This window comes from Leiobunum rupestre, chromosome 5 (genome assembly GCF_980474605.1).
Source record: "Leiobunum rupestre chromosome 5, qqLeiRupe1.1.hap1, whole genome shotgun sequence".
NCBI classification, from domain to species: domain Eukaryota; kingdom Metazoa; phylum Arthropoda; class Arachnida; order Opiliones; family Sclerosomatidae; genus Leiobunum; species Leiobunum rupestre.
In genome coordinates, this window is record NC_143388.1 from 30,143,608 (window position 1) to 30,159,957 (window position 16,350).

A 16,350-nucleotide genomic window follows, 5' to 3' on the forward strand; every position below is an offset into this window, starting at 1 on the left:
TTTACTCCGGCATGACTGGTTGAATGAAAAACGTCACCGGCGCGTGCTTCAATCGCGTCGAAAGACGTCAGTTTTAGGGAACCAATGAGATACCAGACTGATTTGATTCTATTTAGGGGGGAGCCTATGGTGTAGTCCTAAAAAAAAAGATCCGGGGCGCTACCAGGGTACAGCCAACTAATCGAAGTCGGCTGTACCGGCTGCTATAAACAAACGTCCAACTTCGATTTCGCGCGTAATTGAAGTTGGCTGTACCGGTCGCTATAAATGTACGGCCAACTTCGTACCAAGATAACACAATTTATGAGAAAAATGATTTACGAAATAGAAGCAAGGTGCGCCCTGGCAAAATGGAAAAACCAAGACGGGGCGGCGCCCTGCCTTTGAAAAAAGCACCGTAGCGACGCCCTGGCCCGACTACACCACTGCCGGGGAGGAGCTTACTCTCTGGTTCAGAACCATAGATAAAGGAAACGTATATAAAGGTCTAGATAAAATATTTCAAAGGGAGTGAATACGGAGGTGACAGCTATCAGAAACGCGTAATTTCTGCAGGCTATCCTTATAAGGCGCTATCTATCGGTAAGAAGGCTCGTGCTATCGTCTAGAGAGCCATTGTCTTCTGCTTAAAAAAATATACTAAAAGTCACCAACAGATGGTGTCTAAAGACTACGGCCTGCGGAAAGGCCAAGCACTTAGTACTAAAATGCTAAGAGAGCTCGCGCTCTTGGTCACGTGCCTTCCTCGGTGTCTGCTAGGTGTCAAATCCATATTTTATGTTAGGCTTAGACGCCCCGAAATTTATCTAGACCTTTATATACATTTCTTATATCATTCTCCGAGCATAATATATAAATACTTTCTTGTTATATTCTGTTGTCGCTCAATTCGATGAAGATGGATAATAATATTTTTCATTGCGTTTTTCCGAGTATCGCTCAATCAATCAAGGGTTATCGTATGCATTTTGGTTAATAGAGAATATCTATAGCCTCAGTTTTCATGATACCGGTAAAATATTATCCTCCTATATGGAGAGAAAGCATGCGATTGTACCCCCTACCGGCAGAAAAGGGGAACGATTACACGAGGAAAGTAATTGAGTTGGGGTTTTGCTTCTGAGAATGACAAAACGAACAGGATGTTCTTGCGTATTCTCCGGTAACCTCTATACATTCTTAACATAGTTTAATGGAGAAAGGATTTACCTTGAAATTCAAATGGGAAACCTGTTAGCTACGGCTAGTGACGCGATTATATACTAATCCAACGGTAATAGTTTAATCACTATCTACTTAATTAATTATTTTATTATTAATTGTGTAGGTAGTGGTTTACTAGACTGCAGGGCCGGATTAAGGGGGGGGAAGGGATTAAAGGCCCCCGAGTGCCATCGAAATACGGGCGCCGAAGAAATATGGTTATATCATAAGTTAATAAAATACTTGCTTTCTATAAGTTAGAATCCGCCATAGATCTAACGTTAAGAGCGATTTATTCCATAAAAAATAAACACTGGTATACGCTTGGAGGAGGGAAGAGTTTATCTGTTAAAGGACCCTTAATGTTTTTTCCCTGTAAATCATTTATCAATCAGTTAATTATAGTTAAATATTGGTAGGTTGGCGAAGTGATTAGCACTTTCGCCTCGCAGCAAGAGGAGCCCTGGTTCGATCCCAGCTTGTAGCACTGGGGGAAATCTCGGATAACTCCTTCTGTATTGAGTCTGCAAGTTATCTCCCTGTCTATTAAAGGGGTTTTCCTCCGAGTCCTTAAGTTTCCTCTTTCCATAAAAACTTGCAGAGGTTTTAAAGCAATAATTAGTGGTTATATATGGCAGGGTTAGCCACAACCCTCACACGCAGTTTGAATTCCCCTGTATCGCTGTTAAAAGGGCATTTTCACATAACGCCATTACCCGTATCACCCAAATATAGTTCTAGGCAGTGTGACTAGGTGGCGCAGCTGTAGTTTTCGGTGGCGAATTACCGTGTCTGTGGGTAGGTGTCTGTGTCCTGCGAATGTGTACGCATTTTCGGGCCAAGTGTAATCACTGCGTTAGCAGTTGCTAGGGATCTTTGCGTTCGCAGTTGCTAGGAATATTGGATATTACGTTATTTTAATGTTTATGTGTAGGGTGTGAATGTTTAGTTTGTGTTATGACGGTTGTGGGTGTTGAGTGTGTTATGTTAGTGTTGGTTGTGTCAGTGTTCGTTGTGTTATGTTTGTGTTGGTTGTGTGTACGTGCATTTTCTCTCCAACTTTTTCTTGTTGACTTTTGGGACGGACCGAGTGCTGAGTGTTTAACAACCTCTCAACTTCCAATGGCAGGGTTTCCACCAATTGTTCACGGTATTCGTCTTAGTGTCTATTTGCGATTTATTGGCGCCGGCCGGGAATCGAACCCGGGTCTGCTGCGTGGAGAGATTTACTCTAACACCTGAGCCACCAACGCTTGTTAAGCTTCGGTGTTTTTCAAAATTAGCTAAGCGATAGTCCTTTACGCTGTTATAAAGTTATTGACGTCAATTTTTTTCCTACAACATTTTACACTTTTGTAAATTTTTTTTCAACAACATTTTACGCTTTTGTGAATTATATTGAATTTAAAATTAATTAATTATTTATAATTTGCTTCGTATTATATTTAACCGATAAACTTGTTCTGTAAATAGGGTTAAATTCAATTGTGCATTGTTTTAGTACGTCTAACTCGCTGTTGTAACTACTTAATTTATATTATTCTGAATAAATTAAACTCGGTAGTTTCGTCTCAATTATGTAAATTAAAATTAAAATTTTATACCGGGCGGGATTGAACCGGGATTACGTTTTTAATAAATAACTCTGAATTGCGGAGATATATCTTTAAGGGTTATCTCGAGAGATTAATACCACTAGGGACAATTCTTCCGAGGAGAGGTATATTTTGGCTTGCCAACTTGTTTAGTGGATGAAATCAATGACAATTAAGGTGATTAGGATCGATGTTAATGCATTAGGTTGTTGAGAAAGTGCCCTGATTATATTAATGGTCAGGCTGATTGAGTTTTTTTTTTGATATTTTACTAATGATTATTGTTATAGTATGAAATTTCGATTTGATAGTCGCCAGCCAGATTTCCCGCACGGTACTGATGAGTTCCAAATAGAACGAGACCGGTCTACCGTTGGAATTTCTGGCTATTTTATTTATTTTTAATTTAGTTTATTACTCGAAGATCTATTTGATCCGAGTTTCGCGTTGCTCGAAGACCTATCGGTACGAGTTATTAGTAAGTTTTTAATTTTCTTCAAATTTGCTTAGGATTTAGCTATATTATCCCTTTTAATTATGGACTTATCTACTTTTTCGCGTATTTTATCATTGTTATAGTATACTTATCAAGTTGAATTTTTCCAAAACAAGGTAGCTCGAAATATTTGGTTTATCTAAAACTTTATTTAAATTAACGCACTCGCGTTTCGCTACCTTAATTCATTTTCGATAAAATTACTCTTGGGTTTATTAATTTAATCATATGTAACATAGTTACTCATAGGTGTGCCTCTGTTTAAAATCTCTGTATTAAAAATTTAAATGAGACCTTAATTGCTTCACAGCCACCAAAGAAAATACGGACTAATGTCGCGTAAAACTGGTTTTAACCTCCTTCCCTCCCCGCCAGAACTAGTTTAATGACGATAAAACAGTCATCGACTGGGAAGTGACGTCAATTACGTCATATCCTTGCAACAAGGTCTCATTGAGAAAAAGTTATTTCTGGCACACTTATGTGTAATTATGTTACATATGATTTAATGTACAAGATGATTGGAAATCTGTTCAAAATTTATGTATTATATTTAAATATAGTTAATACACCAGGGGGGATTGTGTGTACTTAAATGTCTCCCCTCCAGGCTCGTAGGTACATTTTGGATCAAGTAGGGTACTTCTTGGATATTGAATTTCGCGCCCTCCTCTTCACCAGGCTTTTAGCACCCTTTCAAATTTTAATTGGGTACATTGTACCCCTGTACCACCGCGTTCCTACGCCACTCAGTAGCGGCGCTAAGGTTTTTTCACAGGTGGGCTAATTATTTTGTGGCCCCTAAGAATTTTGTGGCCCCTAAGAATTTTGTGGCCCTTAGCGGGAACCTTGGATTGACCATATTTCGCAAAAATGGTGAAATCTAAAAAACCCCAGATTTTGCAGGAAGCGAGAAGAGCAAGGTCGTTTTATTGTTGCAGCTCTCGTCGCGTTTTCTGGACCCCCTACTGACCTTGTATCCGACCTGGAGGGGACACGTGCATGCCTGGGATATTTCCTTAAATTCCCGTAAGCCCTTTTCTTTTCAACTTTCTCTATTTCCGCTCCCTACTATCTTTCCAGAAAAACGTTTCTTGGCAATAAAACAAATTTCTAGAGATAAAGAAAATTCTTAAATTAAAATATGTGGCCTCTTAATTATAAACATGTGGCCCTTTTAATATAAATATGTGGCCCATCTCAAAAATGCAGGGGGCTAAAGCCCACTTCAGCCCACCCTTAGCGACGCTACTGACGCCACTGCTCACCTCCTGTGGGCCCTTAATGGGGCGGAGTGCGCAATAACTGGTGGCTTCACCGTCGGGGTCCGGCTCTTGTAACCCATAAGGGTGGTGGCGCACTGGGAGATGTTAGCTGACTTAGCTCCGTTCAAATGGTCCTATCTCCACCTCCAACTACGGTCAGGTAGGGGCCTCGGCGGATTGAGTGGCCTGCTGTGGGGCGGCGGGCCTCCGTATGAGGGCACGGCAGACCCATCTCCCGGCCTTTTGGAGTCCACCATAGAAATTATAGAGAGGAACGGAAAGTCGGTAGCATTTCCGACTTCAAGTAGATTAGGCCTACTCTCTTCCGGTTAAAGTTTGTGACGTAACACCGTCATTTCTTCTGTTGTCTGCTACAACTTCGCATAAATCTAGCTCGGTTAAAAAAATTCTTAAGTCTAACAATTTCATTTTTAATGGAAATTATCGATTAAAGGGGCTCCAAAGTTCGGTGGAAAAATGTGTGTAAGGTCAGTAAACTGCGAAATTTACGGTTGACTCTGCCCGCCTCTGGGGGCCGGGGGGAATGAAAAGCATGCTTAATTTTCTTTTTTTTTACCACCGAACTTTGGAACCCCTTTAATATTATACTTTTAATTTGTTCTAATCGACGACAAATAATTTATCGATGATTGGGACAAATTAAATGTGTAGAGACTAGAAAAGGTAAATAATTTTTTGCGTCAAACGCTAAGGCCTAAACGTTAAGATTAGATAAATGTGTTTTCTGTTTAGATTTCTACAACATATATTCAAAATTTCACGAAAACCATTACTTATAAATAATAATAAATATCTTATAAAATTAATTTTTTATGTAAATACTCACATCCTGATTCCCAGATCAATGATTAAGAAATAAGAATTTTAATCAGGCAATGAGAGTGTAGAAATGAAATTATTTTCCTTTCTCGATCAGCCAATAGAAAGCTAGAACGCAACCGGAAGTAAATGGGCCTAGCGCGTAGCTTTGAGACGTGAAGATTATTTTAATTGCAATTCAATAATATATCATTGAAGTAAGCGTCAGTTTTCATTATGAAAGATATTTAATTATCAATAATCCTTGATCTCTAACAAAAGTTAGCTGCTGAAAGAGATTCCTCGCCGTGTTTACCTTTCCCGTTTAGCAACTGATTTCAGAGAGATGAGGCACCCCGACACAAAAGTTATGTCCTGCTATTATTTCACCTTGTGTGTAAGGAAAAGGATAGTTATTGTCTCGTTGGCATGAAGAATTTTCCACCAACCCTCCTACAAGCCGGCCACCGGGAATAATGGAATTAAAAGTCGCAAGATGACTTGGGCCTTTGGTGTTGCCTTGGGTGTAAGCTTAGCTGATTATTATTATTATAATCAAATACTTTATTGGAATAAATTTAAATAACATCTATATGCTCGTTCAGATACATAAATCAAAGTTATTTTCAACCTTGACTTTATTTACACCCGCCTTTCTTACTGCTATCGTAATTGGGTAAAGTCTTGATGTAGGTGCTCAAAGCGTGTCCTGGACAGGCTGTGCACCCAAGGTCGCGATGACTGTTCAAGAGGTAATTTGGTTTTATATAAAACTGTAAAACAAACAATGAAATTCAAATAAACAGCCTGATGAAAATAGTATCAGAATACTGACGTTTTGAACTCCGACGCTGATAAGTTCGTTCAGGGCGAATTTCTGGGCGGCGGTGGGTTCGGTATTCGTGTGGTCCCCGATGAAGCAGATGCCAATTGCGGAATTGTAATTGAGGGTATGCGCGCCCAAGGTCAGCCAGCCTCTGCCCTCGTACACAATCCCGTTGGTGTCCATCAAGAAATTATACCCAATGTCCGACCAGCCTGTCAATTGGAAGCATGTAATATTATTAGCATTTTAAATTTTACTGCTATTCACTCCGAATCCATCTCGAAGGTAATTGATCTCACTCCAATTGATTGAGAAATGGAACTTGTTTCTAACCTTCAGCAATTTTTTCCTGAGCTGAAAAGGAACACGCGAAAAAAAATTTTCCCAGAGTGGAGCGAGATTTATGAGCGCTCGAGTGCACTAAATGGAACAAGCTAATATTGATCGAAGCAGACCCGAGCACGTAATGGAACCTAAAGTGGCTCCAAAGTTCGGTGGCAAAATGTGTGTAAAGTCAGTAAAGTGCGAAATTTACGGTTGACTCTGTCCACCCCTGCCAAGGCCGAGTGAGGGGTTGGGGGGAATGAAAAGCATGCTCGATTTTCTTTTTTTTTGCCACCGAACTTTGGAGCCCCTTGGGCCCTTTAATATGGTGATCGGGACAAACTAGAGTGCTTGAGAGCAGTCAAATGGAAAACGCAACTAATATTCGAAACCATAAGATTAAAATTATGTTTTACACATATGCAGTGGGTACCTGCCTGTGATACGTTTTTACCAATACGTCAGAGCATAAATGGTGTGTCAGTTATCTATCTTCAGGTTGTTAAATATATACAGAGAGTCATTTCTACAATGACCCGAGGGGCAGGTCACTTCCTTGATTAACGACGCACCCCTCAAAAGATTAAATCCGATTTAATCATGATTATTTTGTTTAAATTCAATTTAATCACGATTAAGTTGATTAAATCACGTTTAATCATGATTAGAATGTTTAAATCTGATTTAATCACGATTAAATGATTAAATCTGTTTAAAATGATTTAATATGTTAAAAATGATTAAATCCTGATTAAAAAAATTATATCGTGATTAGTATGATTAAATTGTACTTTAGTTTTGATTTTAATGATAAATTCTCTATTCGACCGATTATATTGATTAAATCGTGATTAAAATGATTAAATCTAATTAAAAAGAGTAGATCATGATTAGAATGATTAGATCTCGTTTAAATGATTAACTCCTGATTAAAAAGATTAGATCATGATTAGAATGATTAAATCTCGTTTAAATCGTGATTAGATTTTTTTAATCTTGATTACCCTGATTTAATCACGATTACCCTGATTTAATCATTTTACTATGATTAAGACGCACCCAAAATGGAAGTGACCTGCCCCTCGCAATGACCACACATTTTCGGTGAACGTCATTAATTCATGCCCCTTGACTAGTCATCATAGCAGGGTTATTCAACATTTTTAGGAGGTTGGATTACCAGTAATACAAAAGCGTGTCCCACATTAAGTCAGGCTTTATCTCATCACCTGGGTGATATAGGGGGATTTATATTGATTTTTTAAGAGCTCCCTCTATTGCAAATCAATACGAGCTCGTTAAAAAATGAGAAAACAATGGTGGGCTCGATTAATTATGAAAATAATTTTATATAATTTATTTAATAAATAGGTTACCTAGATAGCGCTCCCGTGCAATAACGCGAGTAGAGGGGTAATTTGGGGAAATAACGTTTGACTTATATAAGTGCCAACCGGAAGCCACCGTAATCTAACATCATGTTGAATAACCCTGATTATTATTATTATTTCTATTAATTAGAAGTTTCATTTATATCAAGGAATACCTCTGCGTATTGTTCCATACCAGAGTGACTGAGAAAAAACATATCTCCTCGGGTAGGAATCGAACCTACGGTTAAATGTATCCCGTCAATAATGCGAACCAGATCGAGTCATTCTTAAATTGGATGTCCGAGGCCTAATTATTCGTGGCCTCGGTAGTCCAATGGTAGTGGCGTTGGGACGGTAACCCAAAGGTCGTAGGTTCGATTCCTACCCGAGGAGATATGATTTTTCTCAGTCACTCTGGTATGGAACAATACGCAGAGGTATTCCTTGATATAAATGAAACTTATAATTATATTAATTCCTGCGTAATTATAAAAAATAAATTATCAATTATTTCGATTAACTGACACACTTATGAAAAATAATTATAGACTTAGGTCGAAACTATATGTCCTGTAGGAATTTTTATTGACCTCGATTATCCATGTGATAGTTTTGGATACTCTGTAGTCTGGTACTGCAGGCTGCCCTGGTGTTGCAAGACGGAGTGGCAGTGTGGTGAATGATTACTCGGGAAACGGGTGTTGATAGGGAGGTCCTACCCTTGGGGGCGCGGGCACCCCAGTCCTTCTTCGTAACGATTTGCAATGGTGTCCCATATTCTGTAAAGAACAATGCAAGGGATCAGTGGCTAAGGTCTAGTTTTGGGACCCCTTCTTAACATAACGACCATTTTTTCCGGAAATCTTTTTGGGCCTACGGCCTGTTATTTGCAAGGGATTGATTCATAAATTGATGACAGGGAAACAAACATTTAGAGGTTACGATTTTCATGCTTTTATTCATTACTAGATGGAGCCAATTTCAAAAACTACTTATAACATTATTTTAAGCGACATTTTACGTAAAAACGATTCGTAGCCTGCTCGTCGATGTTGCCATTTGTAACGCATTTAGGTTGACCATGACATTAAGACGTTTTGGTGGTACGGTGATCGTGTGGTGTTTTGCCTAGTCATCTGTGACGTAAAATAATGTCATGGTGGCCGTTTAAAAGATATGATGTATGTCTAAGACGCTACGAGCAAAATAGCAATAAACAATTGTTCAACGAAGGGGAACAACTTGAAAGAAAAAGATAATTTAAAAGGGTCAATCCATGTCAAATTACCCAAGGTCCCCACTCCACCCCCTTCGATTTTACTATAACTTTCACCAAATTTAATTCCCGCCTAAGAAATTCAAATAGCTCTAGAGATACGTGGTGTACGTTCAGTTGCTCAAAAAAAACAATCAATGCGCATCGGAAAATACAAAAAGTTTCTGTACGACTTTTTTAACTTCATTTTATGGTCATTGACAAAACAGACTATCATTAAATAATTTAGCGTGGAAGAATAGGAAATGTTGTACTAGTATATAGAGTAGTGTCAGTGCTACATCACGCAACGTCACCCATGCTTTTTCCTACAGAGAAAAAAACGCGCCTAAAATGGCGGCCATGGCCAAAGCTACGAGGTGATACTACTCTATATGATGTTACTTATGATATTTGTAATGTTAAGTATATTTTAGGTTGAAGTTGATTTAGTATAGTGTCATTGTATTCTACAACACATCAACCAAAAAGTTAAAAAATTTAAATTTCAATTAAATTTAATTTTAAAAAAATTGGAAATTATGGCGGCTGGCCAGTTTCCCGTTGGTTTTCGTTAGGGACGGGGCTAGATAGTGGTGTGGGAATTCGTGGGAAATTTACTTTGCAGCAATCAAGTATTCCCCCGTTGGCGTGGCCTTTACACATGTCTCACCCCTGATTAATCAGATGGACTAGAGGACTGAATGTTCCCACACGTCACAATCGCTCATAAAAAAATGGATATCACCGTCGGCGTTGTTAAAGAGCCTGAACTAACTTAATGTTATTTTGGTTCCCTCTTGAAAGAAGACTGCCATCTGATGCAACTATGTAAAAAGACAAGATTTATACAATATTTTTCATTGACAGAAGACGAAAAAATACTATTACTTTCAAGGGTACAAATAAATGACCATAATATACAAGAAATTAAATTAAAGGAACAGAATACACCAAATTAAAAATGGGCTACGCGCTAAAGTTTAAACATAATCTACTTGTGCTTATTGCAGAACCGTTAGCAGACGCTAGTAGGATAGTTCAGATTCAAAAAGAGTCCGTCAGGATTGGACATAAGGATATTTTTTTAGTAGAAATTATGTTTAATTCAGAGAAAACGGCATGGTATTTGAAGATAAAACTTTATTTTAAACAAGACGTTTCGAGCCGAGGCTCTTCTTCAGTTTGTTCGTTAGTTTTATTAGTATTAGTTTTTTAGTAGTCAGCCTGACTAGTTAACCTCCTATCTTCATTTATTTTAGTAGTCACTGACTAGTGGGGGTATATAAACAAGAACGAAAGCCAACATTTTGCTTTACCCGTTAGAATTAAAATAGGAATTTATTATCACTTGAGTTACATGGTGTGATTTTTTTTTTAAATAAAATTCGATTGATGAATGATGAATTTATGATACGCCATAATCGCCATTATCAGGAAACTATATGTATAAACTTACAGTCGTGATGAAGCTCGTAGAAATGGGCGTGTCTTAAAGCGGGAAAACACACGAGAAAAACTCTCGCGCCTCCCTACCCTAATTCGACGAAATATCGTCATTAAGCCTAGTCATGGTTATTATACCTGATTATCTCTTTTATAACCATACAAATACCTGAAATTAGCTATCACTACACGAACATTATAATTACTTGAAAATATTAAGTACGATAACAAATTGAGGTTTTTAATTCCATTGTTTTATAAGCCTACTTTGCGCGGGAAGATCGCCTATTTGTTACCATGACGACGCATTCTTTTCGCGTCAAACCTCGAGCCAATGAATTAGAAATGTCGTGTTACGTCTTACACTTGACGTAGTTAAGCCCCGCCTTTTTCTCGACGCGCTTTCGTATCACCGTCCCAATGGAACCTTAGACATTCCAAGTGTAAACCTCTATAGTTTCCTACCATTATTTATGAATATTTAGGTAAATTTTTCACTAGTCAAATTAACTAGTGAGCCCGCAGATTTCGATTAATTTTAGTAGTCAGAACATTTATTTTAGTAGTCAAATGCCGTGACTAATGCCTTATGTCCAGCCCTGGTCTTGGCTATATCAAAGTAAAAAAAAAAACTTTTAGAAGGCGATTTTAGAGGGCAACAGCTTCAAGCGACTTACAAATTTAAAAATGGGCCAGAAATGTGTTGCAGAATACAATTACACTATACTAAATCAACTTTAATCTAAATTATATATAACATATACAAATACCATAAGTAACTTCATATATACTAGTACGACACTATCCTCCTAACGCTAAATAATTAATAAAAGTCTCTTCCGTCAATGACGAATTGAGTGTTTCCAAACCAATTCTTTTGCTGGCACTTATCACATAAATAGAGATTTTTATCGCTATTCCAGAAGTTATTTAAATTATGAAGGAGCTGTAAACACAAAATGAATTTTTGATCTGTTGTATATGGAACCCTTATCTTTCCAGTGGTATTACTGTTTTTACCTCTCCGAGGGGACAAAGTCCCCTAGGAGGGGTTATACAACCACCGTGTCTGTCTGTGGGTCTGTCAGGCCTGTCAGGCCTGCGAACGCGTTCGCATTTTCGGTGCAAAGTGTAATCACTGCGTACGCAGTTTCTCGAGATCTCTGCGTTCGCAGTTTCTCGAAGGGTTGGCAAAATCACCGTGTGACGGTGAGCGTTAGCGGATTCATTTGCGTTTTGGTTTGGATGGTGTTTTTTCGCTCACCGTCGTGACGGTTTGGTGTTTTACGTTTTTGTAGTGTTTATACGTAGGTTGTGAGTGTTGAATTTGTGTTCTGATGGTTGTGCATGTTGAGTCTGTTGTGTTTATATGGGCGTTTTCTCTCCAACTTCTTCTTAATGACTTTGGGACGGACCGAGTGCTGAGTGTAATGCTACCTCTCAACGTCCAATGGCAGGGTTTCCACCAGTTGTACACGGTATTCGTCTTAGTATCAATTTGCGATCGCATCGAGCGGGATTTGAACCCGAGACCTCCTGCTTGACAGGCGCACGTTCTACCACAGAACCACCGATGGTAAGGTTTTTGCTTCTTGTAAATATATTTCGTGTGGATATTTGGATATCTACGATTTCTAACGCAGTCAATGATTTCCTGGGTGTGCGAGTCATTATATGATATTGTAAATTGGACGGCATTGGTCTTTTTCATGCGGTATGTGTCACAACGTCAACTGGAAGCCTACGAGCGTTGAAATAAAATGAGCGTTAAAGATGCGGCAAGTATTTCGTAAGCGAGAAAAATACAAATACCATCTGTAGATATTTCTTTCATTAAAATTTGCTTAGTATTATATTCAACTGATAAACATGTACTGTAAAAAGGGTTAAATTCAATTGTGCATTGTTTTAGTAAGTCTAACTCGCTGTTGTAACTACTTAATTTATAATATTCTGAATAAATTAAACTCGATTGTTTCGTCTCAATTATTTAAATTAAAATTAAAATTTTATACCGGGCAGGGTTTGAACCGAGAATACGTTTTTCGTAAATAACTCTGAATTGCGGAGATATCTTTGGGGGTCGTGTCGAGAAATTAATATCACTAGGGACCATTCTTCCGAGGAGAGGTATATTTTGGCTTGCCAACTTGTTAGAAATTTAAATTTTAGTTTATTTGTGGTGCAAAAAACCGTGCTTTTTCAAGCGTCTTTGATAATTTTCATAAATTATAATAATTTTTTTTTCCAGTTGTGACTATTTATTTGTGGACTCTACAAATTAAAAAAAAACATTTTGGAGAGCGAAAGCGTTCGTTAAATATAATTCATTAAAAACTGGACTTTTTAAAAGTTTGAAATTACGACGGCATCCAGGATAAAATTTCTCGAGAGCTATTTGGAATACGGAGCTGACAATTTGGATTTCTTACTACATAGGCCGGAATTAAATTTGTTTTTATCGCAAACTAAAGTTAACGTCGACAGTTGGCTTATGCTTATAACTTATTTTTTCCCATCACCCCATCCCACCCATCACCGAAATTTCGCTTTTTCGTAGAAGGAACTGAAGTTATGATAATTTTATTCCTATCAGATGGTCTGTTGCAATTTTATTTTGTGCAATAGTCTACCTATTATTATCAGAATGTATATATTTACACTTAGAAGTTAGAGAGGGTCTATTAAGTGTATACACTCTGTATTATCTGTACAATAAACCCCCTAAGCGTGTGAAGATTCATTTTCCTTTACGTCATAGCGGCCTGCTCTCTTCCTTGCTTAAAGGACACGTAACTAATACGAAACACTATAGCTCAGCCAAGAAACGATTTACGCAAGGAAGAACCTGTGACCTTGGATTAATGAAACACAGGGATATCCCACAGAAGCAAAAACACGGAAACGATTGCTATGAAACCTCTATTAGTGAAATCGGCGCTCAAACGGAAATGACTAAGGCGCATGCGCCATAAGTGGATCAATGGGAGAGAGAGGGGTAAACGTATGCATGGCGATTCTCCATCAGTGCAATTGAAACTAAAAATGTTTAGCGATCATACATTTGAGCTGCTAGGTATTACATCATCAGAACCAAGCAAAATAAGCAACAGAGTCAATGAAGAACTTCATTCCTGAAATTTGTAGTCTGAGAGTATTTACCAAATTATTTAGGTGAAAAGAAAGAGGTGTCACTAAGCCTTGGCTCCAAATGTGAAGATTATAACCTTCGACACACATTTCGTGCATGCGCAATGGGGACTTCCGTTTATTCGCCGATTGCCTCTGATAAATAGGGTTTATAACAATCTTTTTTTTACTGCTACATAATGGAGTTTTAAGCTGGAGCGGTATATCCCCGTGTTTAAATAATCCAAGCTGGGGCTGTAGCTTAAAGCTTCGGTGATTAGCTTTTATACCGACGCCCCGCCTATTTCAGGGTCCATCTTGATTTTAGGTGTAAAGCGCCATCCCTTAAACGGAACACGAGACATTTTTAATAAGTATTATTCATTTATTACAATTATATTATGTTTTTTAAATACGTTATAATTTTATTATATTTGCCAATCACTTAGAAATTAAATTTATAATTTAATAATTTAATTTATATTCATTTATGAATAAATTTTTAGTTTTTTAGTTATAATGTAATTTTATTAATTATTAAAACGAAGCGACTACTTATAATAGTCCATTTTATACAGGGTGTTTAAAATGGGGTAGACAGAGCGAGCGACTATGGGTTCCTGGGATTCTAAGAGCAACAAACACAACACCCCACACAAGGAGAACGCAACCCGTCAAAAGTCGTGGATTTTCTTGTGTACGTTTTTCATTGGCTAGACGCTTTAGCGCCTGCTGAAATTGTCTCTCCCCCCCCCCCGTAAAACGTTCAGCGTAAAGGATCGTGACGCTCGTCCAATGAAATTCGTACACGACCCTTCGTTAGCGTGTTTAAAGGCTAGCTGCGTTCTCCTTGGGTTTGTTGCTCCTAGCTGGGATTATTTTAAGACGAAAATGTTCTATGACAATTTTTCGATTTAGGCCTCCGTTTCGGAGTTACGAAGCGATTCATGTTGGGATAGTCCCCTCGGAGAGGTAAAAACTAGTGAATGTGAAATTAGACGTTTAATAGAAAGATAAGATCATAAGAAGCTATAATTTTATTAATTAGTTCTTTGGTTTTCGAGATAAATACTGATCAATAAAAAATTAGTTGTCGCACATGTGCGAAATCGAATTAAAAATGAAAATATAAATACAAAAACTAGTAAATGTTGAAGGGGCTAGTAAATTGGGTTAAGAAGGCGGCTAGGGATTTGGGTTAAGAAGGCGGCTAGGGATTCGGTCCGAGGGCGGCTGAAGAATTGGGTAAAGAAGGCGGCTAGGGAATCGGGTTTAATGGATATTGAATTGGTTCGAGGGGTCAGCTAGGGCATAGGTGAAACTATAAAGCCCAGGGAGGGTGAAAAGATGGTAGTCACGTGACTTTGTGGAGAACTGCAGTGCCATCTATCCTAAGAAATACGAACTATTATTCATTTTATTTTGCTAATGGCGGTTTAAATTTTGATCGATTCATCTAAATTACCTAATTATAATTATTATTTAAACCATTTTGTAAAAGAAAGGTGTAAGTTAATTAGTTGTCTGCAGTATTTGGAAGGAATAATTTTTTCTTTACCGTCCCACGGTCAACTATGAACGTGAGTTACCGAATCGAAGTTGGGTGTGAAATGGTAGTCACGTGATTTTGTTTTCCCATTTTAATAAGTTGGTTAAGACTAAATTTACTTTATAGTTTCGCCTATTGGTTCGAGGGGGCAGCTAAGGAATAGGTTGGAAGGGGGCGGCCAGGGAATCGGGTGGAAGGGGGCGGCTACGGAATCGGTTCAAGAGGGGGCTAGGGATTCGGGCCGAGGGCGGATGAAGAATTGGGTAAAGAAGGCGGCTAGGGAATCGGTTGGAAGGGGGCGGCCAGGGAATCGGGTTGAAGGGGCGGCTAAGGAATCGGTTCGATGGGGTGGCTAGGGAATCGGATTGAAGTTAGCGGCTAGGAAATCGGGTTGAAGGGGGCGGCTAGAGAATCAGGTCGAGGGGGCGGCTAGGGAATCGGTTCGAGGGGGTGGATAGGGAATCGCTTCGAAGGGTCGGCTAGGGAATCGGATTGGGGGGGTGTATACTGGAGTGGGTCAAGGCTGTATACTTGAGTTCCTACTTCCTGGGAACAAAGGCTGACCAGGGTGTGAAAGTGCAACGGATAGCTTCCATCACATTCCAGACCGTCCGTTTAACCTCCCCGAGGTGACCCTGGAAGGAGTTGTACTCTTACCGATGCCGGCGGATCTAGAGCTTGTCATCTCGAGAAACTGGCTTAGCTTTCGGCCTATGCCCTCTCGCCAACATGTGTGTAGGTATACCATGTTTAGCTTCTAACCATAAACACAGGGCCTAAAGTGAGTCGAGCGATGGGATTATTTGGACCATCTTTTGGCGGATAATACCCTTTATTGCAGCGTCTGAGTGAAGCGATTACACTTCTTCTAGCCTCTCCTCGACCAAGACCGTCCAGGGCAGTCATCCTGTGATGCTGCCACCTCCCGAGGTGACTTCGGGTTGAGTATTCTCTAGCTAAACAGGCGGATCTAGTGTAGTTTTCTACTCGATAAATTTTTTAACTAAGCATCTCATAAAACTGTTGTACCCTTTGCATAATGTGATTATGGGACCAACTGCATGTTTGGA

The 16,350-nt window shown here is 38.8% G+C and overlaps 1 protein-coding gene and 1 non-coding gene across 2 annotated transcripts; one reads left to right on the forward strand and one right to left on the reverse strand.

The window, feature by feature from the left end:
• Nucleotides 1-5,975: 5,975 nt before the first annotated feature.
• On the reverse strand, nt 5,976-9,980 carry LOC149944105 (peptidoglycan-recognition protein SC2-like). Its single transcript, XM_090174868.1, has 4 exons — nt 9,905-9,980; nt 8,492-8,680; nt 6,214-6,416; nt 5,976-6,151 (listed from the first exon to the last, which is right to left on the reverse strand). Exons 2-4 carry the CDS (start codon nt 8,502-8,504, stop codon nt 6,017-6,019), a joined length of 351 nt encoding a protein of 116 aa, XP_090030994.1. The 5' UTR covers nt 8,505-8,680; nt 9,905-9,980; the 3' UTR covers nt 5,976-6,016.
• On the forward strand, nt 8,222-8,294 carry TRNAT-GGU (transfer RNA threonine (anticodon GGU)). The gene has a single exon. It is a non-coding gene; the product is annotated as a tRNA-Thr (tRNA).
• Nucleotides 9,981-16,350: the final 6,370 nt, after the last annotated feature.